The following is a 16610-nucleotide window of genomic DNA, read 5'->3' as shown; positions in this document are numbered from 1 at the left end:
ATCCAACCTAAATCTCCCCCACTGCAACTTGAGACCATTACTCCTTGTTCTGTCATCTGCTACCACTAAGAACAGTCTAGATCCATCCTCTTTGGAACCCCCTTTCAGGTAGTTCAAAGCAGCTATCAAATCCCCCCTCATTCTTCTCTTCTGCAAGCTAAACAATCCCAGCTCCCTCAGCCTCTCCTCATAAGTCATGTGTTCCAGTCCCCTAATCACTTTTGTTGCCCTCTGCTGGACTCTTTCCAATTTTTCCACATCCTTCTTGTAGTGTAGGGCCCAAAACTGGACACAGTACTCCAGATGAGGCCTCACCAATGTCGAATAGAGGGGAACGATCACGTCCCCCGATCTGCTGGCAATGCCCCTACTTATACGTACCAAAATGCCATTGGCCTTCTTGGCAACAAGGGCACACTGTTGACTCATATCCAACTTCTCGTCCACTGTAACCCCTAGGTCCTTCTCTGCAGAACTGCTGCCGAGCCATTCGGTCCCTAGTCTGTAGCGGTGCATTGGATTCTTCCGTCCGAAGTGCAGGACTCTGCACTTGTCCTTGTTGAATCTCATCAGATTTCTTTTGGCCCAATCCTCCAATTTGTCTAGGTCCCTCTGTATCCTATCCCTACCCTCCAGCGTATCTACCACTCCTTCCAGTTTAGCGTCACTTCCTTTTTTTTTCTTCTTGCTGTGCATTTGAAGCATTATTGTTGAAATTGTTGGGGATTCCACCACTTCCCTCAGGCGGCTGTACTGTGCTACTAGATCTTACTCTGGCAAAGATTTTTTTCTGATGGTGACTACTTATATCCAATATTATTATGCTAAATAATCGCCCTCTTTCTCTCCTTGGTCTTTATCCTCTGTCTTTCTTTCAGATTGCTATCCATCTTAGTCAGCACGTAAGATGCAGTTCATAGCAAGTAGAATTACATGTAGTTTCTCTATATAACCAAGATAACTTGTTCACTTTAGCTCACTTAAACACTTTAGCTCACAATATGAAACATGAGGAAGTATTCAAATCTTCATAAGTATAATTACATATAATCATTTCTCTAGCAGGAACTGGAATCACAAACACCATGTTAATTTAAGAAAGATATTACAAAGAAATGTGAAAACTCCTGCTGAACCACATACTTGTATGTGTACCACCCATATGGATCTAGACTGTGATACTCTTACTCACAATGAGTAGCACCTTACCACACAAGGCACTCCATTGAAGTCAATGGGACTATTTATTGTGCAAGTTATTGTTCTTGGTGAGTAAGGGTATCCAATCAGGCCTTAAATGAAGATAATTTCTAACAGAATATTTGAAAAAAAGGTCAAATTATGTATGCATCTGAATAGCAATAAGCAGCAGTTGAAAATAGCATTTCTACATGGAGCCCAAAGAACAAGGGTGAAAAGGGATACCCTAATTCTTCTGTAATGTACCTAGTATTATTTTCGTATATTCTTCCTTGTTGTGGTATACACACAGATGAACGGCAGTATTTAAATTTTTTAGAGCGGGAAATGTTGGTAGTCTTTTATTGCTCTGTAGAAAATGATACTTTACACAAATGACTGCATGAGAAATGGTCAATCTTGAGGACACTAAGGGTTTCAAATTGCCTTGATAAGATCAGAGCAACTTACAAAGAGAAACCACTGGAGAAAAGGAATACAGCACATTGACTTAGACTACCTTTTTTAAGAATACATGTATTAAAAAATGCAAGCAAAACAACTACGCAGTATCGGCAATCAGTTTGTAAAAAGGAAATGTTATGCTATTTACATACTGGAGTCTGTATAATTTAATTATTTAATTATTTTTTAGTTACAAATAAAAAGTGTGTAATTATATTGGACTGTTTAGTGATGTCAGGTTTGGAACATATTTCTGTGGGGTTTAAGCCCTTTTATGAGTAGTTACTTTAAAAGTAGTGGAAGGCCCCCTCGATTTTCCAAAAGAATTAGCGTTCAAGGCTCGATCAGCTCATTAAGCACTGACAACCTATCACACAGACTTTTCTATGCCCTTTAGTCCATCATTCCAGTAGTTGCTGCTGCTGTTTGGATTACCATGGGAGCCCTAGTCATGGACCACACAGTGTAGCACACTGGGAAGAACTGGGGGATCAGAAGTTTGCAACACACCCATCATACTGCAACACTTTCTTTTCAGAGAACTTGCTCCCCTTGGCCAGCTCTGCAGCTTCTCCACTATGTCCATTTGTCAAGGTTCCTCCCCGACTCTGAACTCTAGGGTACAGATGTGGGGACCTGCATGAAAAACCTCCTAAGCTTATCTTTACCAGCTTAGGTCAAAACTTCCCCAAGGTACAAAATATTACACCCGTTATCCTTGGACTGGCCGCTACCACCACCAAACTAATACTGGTTACTGGGGAAGAGCTGTTTGGATGCGTCCTTCCCCCCAAAATACTTCCCAAAACCTTGCACCCCACTTCCTGGACAAGGTTTGGTAAAAAGCCTCACCAATTTGCCTACGTGACTACAGACCCAGACCCTTGGATCTTAAGAACAATGAACAATCCTCCCAACACTTGCACCCCCCCCTTTTCCTGGGAAATGTTGGATAAAAAGCCTCACCAATTTGCACAGGTGACCACATACCCAAACCCTTGGATCTGAGAACAATGAAAAAGCATTCAGTTTTTTACAAGAAGACTTTTAATAAAAAATAGAAGTAAATAGAAATAAAGAAATCCCCCCTGTAAAATCAGGATGGTAGATATCTTACAGGGTAATTAGATTCAAAAATATAGAGAACCCCTCTAGGCAAAACCTTAAGTTACAAAAAAGATACACAGACAAAAATAGTTATTCTATTCAGCACAATTCTTTTCTCAGCCATTTAAAGAAATCATAATCTAACACATACCTAGCTAGATTACTTACTAAAAGTTGTAAGGCTCCATTCCTGGTCTATCCCTGGCAGAAACCAGCATACAGACAGACACAGGCCCTTTGTTTCTCTCCCTCCTCCCAGCTTTTGAAAGTATCTTGTCTCCTCATTGGTCATTTTGGTCAGGTGCCAGCGAGGTTACCTTTAGCTTCTTAACCCTTTACAGGTGAGAGGAGCTTTCCCCTGGCCAGAAGGGATTTCAAAGGGGTTTACCCTTCCCTTTATATTTATGACACCATTTCTTGTCTTCTCTCTGACTGGCCTACTGCATCTTAAATGCTCTGTGCCTGCTCCATTGCCTGTCACCCTACCTATCTACTTCTCCTTCCCAACCTACCTGTCTGCTCTACTCCAACATACATAAACACACAGCTGCCACTAGCATCCCATCTCCCATCAGTCTCTGTCCCTGTAGGCTTGTCCAACCTCTGTTGTTTCTCACTTGAAAGAGGATTAATGTGGCATAAAGCTAGTTCTTTATTTGATATTTAGAGGATATATAAAATCTGGGCAACATTCTGAAAATATTTTTTTCCCCTGCAACAGATGTGGAAACCCCATTACCAGTCACTTGAAAATTTGACAGGCATTTACAAGTAAATACCAGTTCATTTAAAACTTCTTGGATTAAAGTTTTTTAGAAGCCGTACATAAATGAAGATTACAATTATTTGATTCCTATTGTATAAATTATATAGTTTTGAATCTTTTATATTAGCATATATAGTGCAATAGAAGAGAAGTGTCAAGAAGGTGATGAAGAAATAAAGATTTAAGTATCCATAAGTCTAAAGTTTTAGAATGGATTTTATTTGAAAGATCAAAAAAAAAAACCCAAAAAACCCTCAGAGCTCTGATCAAATAAATTCAACTTGCCTCAGCTGAATAGCAAGGTACTTTCTGAGAACCTGGCACTAATTCACAAACAGTAATAGTTATACTGATAACTAATGAATAAGTAATATGATAATACATGGCACTTCTTTAGTGCCTTCCAGCATGAAATCTCAACAGCACATTATAAATATAAATGAACAAAGTTTCTTATCACCTTAGTCCTTTGTTTTGTGAGGTAGATAAGTATTATCACAATTTTCTGGAATGAGAAACTGAGGCACATGAAGATTGTGACTTGTCCAAGTCCTGATTGGGAAGTAAAGCCAAGCCAGTAACTGAGATTACCTAACTCCATGTCTTGAGCTATAACTTTTAAAATCAGACTAAAGACAATCAAACATTAGATCTACGTTTGCGTACACTTCTGTGGGGAAAATAACGTGCTATTTAGAAATGCAGGCACTACATCTGTGTATTTGAAGCTATTCTTGATCACATTTATACATCTGTCAAGCACAATAGTTGTTTCTCTGACATCCACAACTTGTACTTGTATGCAGCATTGGGGTGGGAACTAGCAAACTCCTGCTCTAGTGAGTAGACTTATTGACATCAATAGTCCCAATGAGACAGATAGGATTGATGGCATGAGTAAAGTATTAAAAGATTGTCATTAATCAGTAAATCACTTTGTTCACCATTTTTTGTTCATTTCTCTCACTGTAAATCTCACATTTTAAGAAAATAATTGTAACAGCAATAATGTTGCTACCTCTTTGTATTTAACTTTTAAATGCACAATTCTGTTGCAATGTGAACTTAATGCTTAAAAGACAGTGTTTACTTGAAAGTGAGTTAGTTTCAAAAATGTTAAAAAAAAGCTTCAGGTACCACACCTCTTCCTGAGTCTCTTTGCCAGTTTTTGTGGTTTCGCAGTAACATTTTTCCTATTTAAACACTAGTGTTTTCTTACCCTTGTTGATATGTGAAAAACCATCACAGACATAGTGGAAACTGACTCATTGAAAGCTATACGCAAAGTGCTGTCAAATGCAAAACTGTAATAATAAAAATATCTTTTCTCACTTCTCTTCAGTTATAACAACTTTAACTATCAAGAGAAGACTAATAAAGCTTAGGAGTCCAATTTTTTTTAAGCACATGATGCCTCTTTAACAGACTTGCTTATATTTTTGATATGAAACTCACCCTTTGCCCTCACCACAAATTTGTAGCTGACATGATGCCCTGTTTCTAGAGGGATTTATTTTCATACATTAGTATCCCCTGTGTTTTTACAGGTGGGCAAAAACCTTCAGTTGCTTGATGGAGTTATTTTTGACATACAATAACAAAATCCTCTTGTAAAAAAAAAGTTGGAATGTCAGCACTTATAAATTAACTTGATTTTTGGGAATGTAATTGACCAACCAAGACAGATGTGTATCTGTTGGAGGTTTCAGATGAATTTTACTGTGGAGAGCTTGATGGCTGGAGCAGGCACTGGGCCTGGCAAGGAACAGGCCATTCTGCCCTTACCTTATACACATCACTGCTTGGTTTTAGTCCCAATCTCCCTCCTTTTTTTGGAGCCACTCCTCTTCCTGTGAGCGAGAGCTAAACTTTTCTCCTTTTTGGTATTTCTGAAGAAACAGAAAAGTGGTACTTCAGAGTGAGTTCCAAAGTGCAAGAATTTAAAGAACATTCATTTGAACTCTGTTCTTTTCTTTTATCACGGTCTTCTGATGTGGGATACGAGTTGTTGGGTGGTTTTACTAGACATCCTCTGAAAATTCCAGAATGTGTCAGATCGTATTTTCACATGCTTTGGGCAGAGAGCTGTTCTGTTGAGAAAGAGTGATGCTGTGTAGTGTAGTACAATCAAGAGTAACCTGAAGTTCGGCTTTTGAGATGAGGAGTGGAGCTGCATCCCATACCCAGTAGGCCATCAGTTGGCCACTCCTGCCAAAATGACCTCACCACACATGAAGCTGGTGCAGGGGGGTGAGAGGAAGGCATTGTATGGCTTGCTGGAGGAAGGTATGTACCTCTTTAAGGGCTACAGAGGCACGGAGTGAGTTTGCAGCAGCCACAGAGCAAGTCAATGTGAGGATGCTGACTGATCCACCCAGCTGACTGGAAGAGAGGGGAGTTTATATAAGTACATGCCAGGCAGGAAAAGCTCTCTTTTACCAGGATCAAGTGGAGCAGCATCCACCCTCCCACCCATGGAAGTGGTGAAATACCAGGTTGGTCAGGATCCCCTGTGGGCACTGCACTAGTCATTCCTTTCTCAAGGGCCTGGGAAGGAATTTTTCCCTCACTGACAGATTTACCTAGGCAAAGTGGGTATTTTTTTTCACCTTCCCCACAGCAGGATCAGAGGTTTTTTAGTTGGAAGCAAACACAGGAGTTAGGCTATGATGTCGCAACTCAATATGTTGACATGGGGAAGATAATCAGTGCAAGTACTCCATAGAGAAGGGATACAGTGATCAGATACATGGATTGTAGAGGATTTAAAGGAGGTATCTGTTAAAGGAGTGGAAATGGGGAGAGGGGGTTGGTGCTCTTATGATTGGTATAGCAGGGAGCCAACACCCCCTTCCTTATTTCAGCCCTCCTTAGCTGTAATTTGATGGGGGTGGGTTGTAAGATCCCAGCAGCGGGTGGGCTGGGGACCAGGATGGGAAAGGAGGAGAGCTGACTGAAGTCCCCTGGGTATATATTGAAGTGATCAAGGAATTATGTGCATTGTACACTTTTATCTGCTGGGTACTTACTCCCATATAGTTAATAATAAAGTTGCAACCTAATTAAACCACATCTAGTGTCTCTTCTTCTCCTCCTGGTATAACTAGACAAACCATTTATTTGCCTGTATAATGTGAACAGGATTATTTTTGTTGTTTACCTTTTGTGAACCCAAATATTAACGTGAAAACTACCATTCAGCTTATTTTCGCAAAATTGAAAATAAAAGCTTGAAAACCTCAGTTCACACACCTCTCTTCATCTCTCTTCCACACCCCCTCCTAAAATGGTTATTCCTACTTATTTGCAATGTATGCTGTATTTCATCCAGTTTTGTTATATTCAGTTACAGCTTCCTGGCTATACCCTGGTCCAAAAGAGATACTGTTTGAATATGGTCTTATAACTGCATATTATGTCTACTTATTTTTCGTAGCACACCTGCAGTCCACAATATGTTCCATTTATTTGAGCAGTAAGCCCATGATTCCCATGCCTAATGAATTTTGACAGGCTGAATATTACTAGTTTCTTCAGTATGTTTCATCGGAGGATGGCATATTGCAGGTGTTTACTAGCTCATTATGAAAGTGTACTCATGCTTAACAGTAGTTATTTTTACTCTCTGTAAAAGGGTAAAACCAGATGAGAGTGTTGAAGGAATTGTGACTATATATATATTTTATATTTTTTTTAAAAAGGATATATATAAAAAGGCCTTGACATGTGTTGAAGATAATGCAATTATTCATTTTATAACAGTTACTTTGTTTGATTTGAGTCTTTTGTTGTTGTTTTGTTGTTTTTGTTTGGCTTTTGAAATGCCCAATTTTTTCTTTTAGAATACATCAGTAAATCAATTACTTGGTATTGGAGTTCCCCATAACATGCTTACTGTTTAATAAGTAAAACTAATCAGCCAGGCACTATACAATTTCTAGGATTATGATAATTTTCAAATATGAACAAAAATCCATGTATCTGTTTCACATAATTGGCTGTTGATATCTATATTATTTTACATTAACTCTGTGCTTTGAATATGTTGATAAGTTGATAAAATGAGGGAAAAAGAGTAACAAGTGGGCTTTTTTGTATCTGTTTTGATTATCACATTATGTGCCATTTAGTTCACTTGCAGAATTTTAGACTGAGAATTATGATTCTGATGCATGCAGTCATTATATCTAAGCTGCAAATTGGGACAAAACATGCCACTGATTTTTAAGCAGAACTCCCTATTAATAGACATTAGGTTTAAAAAAGCCTTTCCCAGCTGTAGATCTCAATGTGCTGTAGAAAGGATAAGTATCCATATTTGCATTTTTGCTGATGAGGTAATTGAGAATTGAACCAACCTATTCAAGGCCATACAGAAGTTTAGTGGCAGAGCTCAGAGTAGAACCCATGTCTCCTGATTCATAGTTTAGTTTAGTTTAGTTTCCTATCCATTTTACCAGGCAGCCTCCCCTTAAAAAGTTGATGGGGAATCCTGCTTAAAAATCAATGGGATAGCATAGATTTTGCATATTTATTCATATATCAGAATATATTTGTGCTTTCTAAGGTCCTGTTACTTTTCTTTTGTTTTACTTTTTGTTTAGTTTTGTTTGTTTAATTTTATTTATTCCATGTTTTCTTTCTGTTTTGTTTTGTTTTTAGTTGTGTCTGGTAAGTTGAAATTTTATTGGCCATCTTCTAATCACCGTATCACTGTGACTGGAACTTCTCTTACCCTTTCCATCCATACCCTTCCATGTCCTTCAACCAATCAACTTCCATGTTTCACTTGTTATTGACAAGACAGACTGCACAGAATAGATTCTGCATGAAGTATGGGTAACTTTTTGGCAAAGAGCAAAGGTAATGGGTTGCTAACTTTTTGTCTGTTTTTAAATAATGTACAAGCTGATTCCTGATTTCATTCCCCCCTATTACTACACAAGTCATACTTAATGTTTCCTGTATAATCAATTCAATTTAGTTTAAAGATTCCAAGGACAGTAGAAGTTATTTTTCCTTAGTAACTAACGGCTGCAGCGTCCTATAAAGATAAATATTCATGACATGCCACGCATGTACATTTTACCCTAGTTAAGAAAGCAAACTTAAATTAATATTTTGTAAAGTGTTTTAATTTTTTTTTAAATTTTTCCAGTGAAGGAACACTGCGAGTGGGATTTCCACAAGCACTCAGCTGCACTCTAACTCTATTCCCATTGAAGGCAGCAGGAGTTTTGCTATTTACTTTCATGGGAGTAGAATTGAAAGAACACCGCAAGTGCTTTTGTAAATCACAATGTAAATGACTGACCAACTGACTTTTCTCCTCTTCTCCCTCCATCTGCACAGTACTCCCTGAACAACTCTCCTCATAAGTTGAAATACAAGGACCCCACTGCCTCTTTGATGGGCACCATTGTAGTCCTTCCTTTATAATTATGTAAGCTCTCAAACACTATGTATCCTAGTGCAGCAGAATATAATTTAGAAACCCAGGGTTCTACTCTGTGTGGCATTGTGCCAACATCCATTAAAGAGGCAGTGAGGCCCTAAATATACCTTTATAGTAAGGAGGGTTAGTGCAGAGGATGGGAACCCAACAGGCAGGATAGGGAGACTGGAAAACTATAAGCAAGCACCCCCTAAAACTAGTTTCCTAATCTTTCCCCACAGCCCAGTGGCAAACTCCGTTTCCCAATCTACTTGCAATACTAAATTAAATCCCCTCTGTAGATGTCAAAAATCCTCCAGAACCCCCGTTTCATGATATTAAATGTATCCAGGTTTTCTGTTTTATAGGTATGGTGATCACTATGAGTCTATTATTATTTCTATTACTGGGACATCTATGTGGGGCTTTACCTTTTATAACTTCTTAGTTAGGTCATTCAACCAATGTTAACATTTGTGTCCAAGTATAAATCACCCCAAAATTTTGCTTATAAATTCTGAAAAGGAACATTTGGTGTTTATTCTGATCTAAATAGGGAGCATAGTCATAGAATAGATAAATGGATAACTGAAAATATTGACCTGGATTAACAAAGAAAACAAATTGTCCAGAAGGGACGTTTCGCATCCATGGGTTTCATCTAGATATTCACAGTTGTTTTAGTCACAGAATATATTTTAAGCTGCACCACCTAAGTGACATGAGTAATTTAAGGTGTTTTAAGTGAAGAAAAAGCACTCAAAGAAAAGAATATAAAATTGTTAAAATGTCCGATTCAAAGCATTCACTTCACTCTGAACTCAGACAAGAGGGGAGAATAATTAATGCTTTAGACAGCTGATGAGAAATGAATTTGAAAAATGTAAACAGTAAGTGAAAGGACTTTTCATTTAATGCAAATTTTTCCAGGTGTAAGACGACACCACCTAACAGACTTTATATTCTATTTTTTCTGGGCTAACCTCATCAGTGTATCTAATGCTGTCAAGTGCTCTAACTTATTTTTAATGTAGCTGACATAATTTTTGACATTCTGTTTACTACTAGATGAAGAGGCCATTTACGTCGGTGTAAATCAAACAGTTTGGACAATGCTGGCAGCATTTATAATGTTAGAATGAGCAGATGTTTCAAATTTGTCTTCATTTACATATATATTTTATTTGAACATGCCCTTGCCTATGTAAATGGAGGAATTCAGCCCCACTGTTACTTTAAATTCATTCCTTTTCAATAATTGGATTGAAGGTTTTAAATGGTTATCATTTGCACAGTAGCATTTCTGGGGCCTTTGAGCTAAATTGAAAATTTTTGAGACCCTGACTTCATCAGATCATTCTTATAAAAGCAACTAAAGGTCGGTTTTTTTCTCCTGAGATTTCCTAAATCAAAGAGGGTGACTTTTGTATATGTAAACCTGAATGTACAGTTACTCCATAGCATTTAGTACAGAAGTGGATAAAGTGTGGCCTTTGAGCCGGATGCAGCCCAGAGATTTCTCCGTTGGGATCTGTGGCCCCTCTCCTCTGTTAAGACCTGATTGTGACCCCTGTGATCATGCTGGTGAATGCTTATTCATGCAACGCAGCTTGTTGAAGTCAATGAGACTTAAAACTCGCTTGGTTGGCTGAAAGCTCACAAACTTGAATAAGGAATGCACAATCAGGATCTTAATAGGGAGGAGCAGCACAAGAACAATCAATCTTGGGTCAAGATGAAGCACTGAATGTTGGGAGCTGCAGTCTCTTTGTGCCGCAGCTCCATAGTAAAGGTTGTTTATAACACACTACCTTTTTAAACAAATAAAATGTGGTGCTCAGGCACCAGCCAAGTTGCCACTTGGCTTTCAAGTGGGGTGAACTTTGGACTGCAGATTTTAGTGTATTTTTATCTCCCTCAGAACCTCCCCATTTTGTTGTGAAACCTCGTGACCAGGTGGCTGCATTGGGACGGACAGTGACTTTTCAATGCGAAGCAACTGGAAACCCACAGCCAGCCATCTTTTGGCGGAGGGAGGGAAGTCAGGTAAAGCCAACTTTCTTTTCTTGTTTCATGCCAGTTTCTTTAAGCAATAATGCCAGATAGAGGATGGCAGTTCCTGCAGTTGCTTACCCGCTGAAGATAACTGCTAAGCCTGCAAATGCTGGACCCCATCTGCATTATTGTAATACATCATGTGAGTTTAAAAATATTGTATGTTGTGTACTAAATGGAAAGGAAAACTGTGTTCTCCCTACTGGACTTGTCTTTTTCCTAAAATTTAAAGGTCAGTATAGTAAGAAGCTGGAAAGGATGAGTACATTCTTAGTGTCCTGTTAGATTCACAGTTTTCATTAATTGTTTCACTATTGAGAAAAATGATGTAATATCTATAGAATAATTAGAGATGGGACCAAACCAAAACTCTGCATCCAAAAGTCCCAAGAATTTGGATCCTGGCCTAGCACTGTAGTTGGCTGAACCACAACATCATGTCCAAACACTAGCACATTTTGGAAAAAAAAAATGGATCTGGGCGTTGTGGCTTGCGCTCATCCAGAAAAATAACCTGCCGTGTTTATGTATCTTTGGCTAACTCAAATGTGTACAGTACTGCAAGTTGCTTCCCCTCCCTGTGCTGCAGTTTCCCTGTCTGTAAAAGGGTGGTAAAGATACTGACCTACTCTGTAAAATGCTTTGAGATGAAGAAAAGTACAATATAAAAGATATCAGGGGGTAGCCGTGTTAGTCTGTATCCACAAAAACAACAAGGAGTGCGGTGGCACCTTAAAGACTAACAGATTTATTTGAGCATAAGCTTTTGTGGGTAAAAACCTCATTTCTTCAGATAGTTATAAAAGATAGTTGTTGTTATTCAATGCCCTAACATATCATTTTTAGGGGGGACTTTCGAAGGGAACAAGTTGCATAAGGGATCATTTTCAGTGAAGATAGGGTATTTCTCATTTTTCTGTTACTGAGAGTATTGATTGATTCCTATTGCTCTTGGTGGGTAGTTACGCTTTTCTAAACAATAGTCAAAGTCAAACAGAGCTTGGGATAGGCTCCTTTCTTTCTATTTGTTAAATATCTATTAAACTAAATGATGTGACTAGACAAAAATTGAGCTGGTTATCTCTAGTGTTAGTTTGTGATATAAGTAGGCTGCTACACTGGGTGCATTTTAATTTATTGGTTTTTTGGGGGGGGTGGGGGGCAGTTAGTAGAGCTGTTGGTTTTTAATGCAAAACCTCTTGGTTTCACTGGGTCCCTTTTGACTTTACTGAGTGGCTAATAATATGTAGCCGGAAATGGAGACGGAAAAGATTATTGACAAGTTTCTGCACTTGTATTGTAATTGAAGATTCTCTATCTTCTTTGTTTAGGCATTCTTAGGAAAAGCAAAATGTAGTCAGACAAGAGACAGCAATAAAAATAGTGTCCATAAAGTACAGAGAACTTCAAATATTTTCCCTTCAAAATGCTAAGCCATAGACAAAAATTTGAAACCGGTATTTGATGTAAAGCATGTGTGTTTTGGTTTCAGCTCTGACTTTCATGGCTGCTGTTGGTACCATAGCATCTAACTTCAAACCAAAACTATGTCAAGGGAAACTTGCATAGGACTTTATTATACAATGTAGTACTGGTTATAGAACAGACACTATGATTAGTGAGACTAAAACATCTGTTTAAAAAGAAAACCTATAAAACATTTCTGTCTCCATTCTTTGGCAGTCTAAAGTTTAAACACAAATAAGTAAACTGGCATCTTTTTATACATTTTTGAAATAAAATCTAGTTCACTACAAGAAATGCTGCAACCTTGATTTTGAAAGATGGTTGTGTGAACATTTGCATGGACATTACTATTGCAATATGCAGAAAAACCACAATTGTTTGCACAGTTATGGAATCTGTGGATATCAATACCTCTCCAACACCTATTTAAATTAAAGGAATGTCTGCTCTAGATTCCAATGGACGTTAGATCAGGCCTGTTAAGATACATCCAAATACGAGTTCACAGATGTGCCTACCTTTTTTCAAAAACAGGTCCCATAATTAGTATACAATAATGAAATGCTTTATATATATATAAACAGAGATATTTTGTGCATAATGTGAATATATAGCATAATAAACTCACACATGTTTAGGCATATTAAGGTGAACATTGCAGATGTGTTACATTCTATCTAACCCATTTCTTTCTCTCCCTCTCCTAATTATATATATATATACACACACATATATATATATATATTCTAGAATCTGCTTTTTTCATACCAGCCGCCTCAGTCATCCAGCCGCTTTTCAGTCTCTCAGACTGGTGACCTCACAATCACAAGTGTCCAGAGGTCTGACGTTGGGTACTATATTTGCCAGACTTTAAACGTTGCAGGAAGTATCACAACAAAAGCATACTTGGAAGTTACTGATGGTAAAGTGAAGATACTTTTATTTTACAGTTATCAATTTTATTTAAAACCACAATGTCAGCAGTGGAAGAGCATGACTTCAGTATTGTCAGGTGGCTTGATCTGGTTGCCCAAGTACATACCCAGGGTCTCGTGGTGGGATTGTATTTAGGTGGCTAGCTTGAGCTGCTCCCCATGCTGCAGTGTCCACATGGCTATTTTTAGTGTGCTAGCTCAAACAGAGCTAGAGCTTGTCTGTATACCCACTCAGGGGAGCACCCTTCCAGCTGCTATTTTGACATATCCTGAGTGACAGGACAGATAAGGTGAAATCCTGGCCCACCTGAAGTCAGTGGAAGTTTTGTCTCTGACGTCAGATGGGCTAAGATTTTACCCATGGAGCTTGGGTCAACTAACAAACTGAGTGAATGGCTACATGAAAAAATATATCATTAGAAAATCCTGATTGGTCAAGAGCTGAAATTAATAAAGACATATTGATATTATCTGTGATATAGAGGTTTTTTTAAGTATTTTTCATCCATGGTGTCATATCAGGATATTGCCACAGCTGTTAACTATGCAACTACCAATTTATAATTTATTTTAAATTAAATAGCAAGTAAGGTAAGACCTAAATATAAAGCCTATAGATATATACATTATACAGAAAATTACCTCCAAACCAAATATAATAGCCTACATTTATGTAGCATCTTTTCTCCATAAGGTCCTCCAAACACTTTACACACCTAACAAATTGAACTTCCAACTGCACTGGGGATCATTTCAGCCATCTCCGGAGAGAGAGATTTAACAGTGTACTGCAACACATCAGAACAGGTTAAGACAAGGAAGTGAAGTAGAAATCACACAATTGAAAATGCAGGGTGGCAATTAGGTATGCAAATGTAATTACCTGAGTTGGAATTTGGCCAAAACATCACTGTTAACACTCTTTGGTTGTGAAAAGTGTCATGGGATCTTTAATGATCACAAATTATCAGGATTTCAGTTTTATGTTTCACGCTAACAAACCAGGTTTCAAGTCACATCTGCTCCCGTTAGGCTGTTGAATGGATATTGTTTTAAGTTTCAGTTATTTTATAGTGTCAGCACATCTCAGGATATTATGAGCTAGGACAGGGATCAGCTCCAGGCCAATGGGGGCTGCAGGGAGTGGCGCACCACGGCCAGTGGGAGCCACGATCAGCCGAATTTGTGGACGCAGCAAATAAACAAACCGGCCCGACCCGCCAGGGGGCTTACCCTGGCGCACCACGTGCCAAAGGTTGCTGATCCCTGAGCTAGGAGAAGCTATTGAAGTACAGTACCATAGGTTTCACTTCTGGGAAAATTGCTAATCTTCTGGGGCACACAACACATAGACAATGGTTTCTCCTTTGCATAAGTACTAAAAGTACTTTGTGCCGTTATGTAAATACAGCGTTGAAATGACTCATCACAGATAGCTAATTTATGTTGAGTGTAAGATGCAGTAAAATTATTAGAAATACTGTGAAAGAGTCTTACTATGATTTCAAATCAGTACTGTCAGATAATTTTTCACAGAACTGAGTATAAGGAAATGCTTGCAAAACATTTTTTTAATTGAAAAAGCTGATATTTTTCCAGACGGCAGCTTTGTACTTATTCCACCCTACCATTAGTCAGCTTCATACTAGGAAACTGTGTGTCTGCATATTTGCTGAATTATTCCCTTCCCATCTGCCCTCTTAGTTATCTGTAAACGAATGTTCAAATTCCAAATCCCAAATTATACCGACCCATCGCATAGTAAGGTGTATATATAAAGTAAAGAGTGTGCCTTTTCAAAGAAACTGAGAAATCCTTTTTTGTTTCATTATCACATCTAAAGACTATGGAACTCAGTGTGCCTAGAAGATGCCAACTCACAACTTCTGACACCCCTTCACCTCTGAAAATAATATATTGTATATCATGTTAATATTCTGTAGCTGTGCATCATATTAATATACCCGGAATAATGCATGTCTCATACTTTAATTACTTGTTTAATTATCTTCAGTTTGTTTCAAAGCCTCAAGCAACTGCTGTTGCTTAGCTGATTAGAAAATTGCTTTCATTTGCAAAAATCCATTGCCTGTTGTTTCTTCTGGCAGTGATTGCAGACCGGCCTCCCCCTGTCATTCGACAGGGTCCTGTGAATCAGACTGTAGCTGTGGATGGTACTTTAGTACTCAGCTGCGTGGCCACAGGCACTCTAATGCCCACAATCCTCTGGAGAAAGGATGGGGTCCTCATCTCTACCCAGGACTCTCGCATCAAGCAGCTGGAGACAGGAGCTTTACAGATCCGATATGCCAAGGTACCTTGAAATGACAATGAATCTTTACACTGTTTGTAAAGGACCAAAAGCTTCAGCTCTGTAATATATGAAAATAATCTAAATCTCCACACACAAACATGCCACCTTAGTTCAGGATTTCACAGTTGCAGAGTAGTGTAGACAGCCAAAAAAACCAAAAAAGCCATGATGATGTTGCCCTTACACCATATACATTCATAGCTACCGTGTTAAAAGATGAAAACTTTTTCTTCCAGATTCACAGGTAAAATTCAGGGTTTAGTTTCCTGTCCCTATATAGTACCTGTTCTTATGCCTTTTTTGGTTCAAGATTACACATGCATATGTGGTACAAAGTGTATGGAAGGTAGATCTTGACATATATATATAAAATATTTAAAGTGGTTAATCAGCTCTGTGTGGATGACTTCCTTGGGGAATTGGAGCAGGATACCTGGCCAATATTTCTGTTCATTCCAGACAAGTTGTATGATGTCTTAAAATATTGTACTGCTCTAGCACATCTGTGGTTATCTGTAGAGTCTTTGCGCCTTGGTAAATCAAAGTAATCAAATAAAATCATTTGTAAGACTTCTCACGCAGCGGTGTGGTACCTGATGATGTCATGATTACCTGATCACAGGAAACACCAATGCACTGTGCCAATGCAGAATTTGAACCTCTGACCTTTCGTTTCTGAGTATTGTGCGTGTTTTTTGTCTTTTTGTTTTTTGGTGCTGATAGTTGAGTATAGTCTCATTTCTTTGACCATAACTCTTTTGAATTGTGATTAAGTCACAGGTGGACAAATAATCCACTCTTCAGATTTGGATTATAATAGTACATGGGGATCCTAGTATTTGGTCGGCCACAGAGTAAAATTCACCCTAGTCCAGAGAGCCCAACCTG

General features: G+C 38.4%; 1 protein-coding gene across 4 annotated transcripts in view; it reads left to right on the top strand.

Annotated features, from left to right (window-relative positions):
* ROBO1 (roundabout guidance receptor 1) overlaps positions 1 to 16610 on the top strand; it is an 872802-nt gene that overhangs the window by 776902 nt on the left and 79290 nt on the right. For all 4 annotated transcript variants that reach the window (XM_084633794.1, XM_084633793.1, XM_084633796.1 and 1 more), the window contains 3 exons: positions 10873 to 10997; positions 13224 to 13395; positions 15517 to 15722. In XM_084633794.1, the coding sequence (XP_084489920.1) occupies positions 10873 to 10997; positions 13224 to 13395; positions 15517 to 15722 (503 nt within the window). The remainder of the gene's footprint in view (positions 1 to 10872; positions 10998 to 13223; positions 13396 to 15516; positions 15723 to 16610) is intronic.

This window comes from Lepidochelys olivacea (genome assembly GCF_965140295.1).
Source record: "Lepidochelys olivacea isolate rLepOli2 genome assembly, chromosome: 1".
Classification (NCBI taxonomy): domain Eukaryota; kingdom Metazoa; phylum Chordata; order Testudines; family Cheloniidae; genus Lepidochelys; species Lepidochelys olivacea.
The sequence above is the reverse complement of the archived record's forward strand: the minus strand, read 5'-3'. Positions and strand labels throughout refer to the sequence as shown.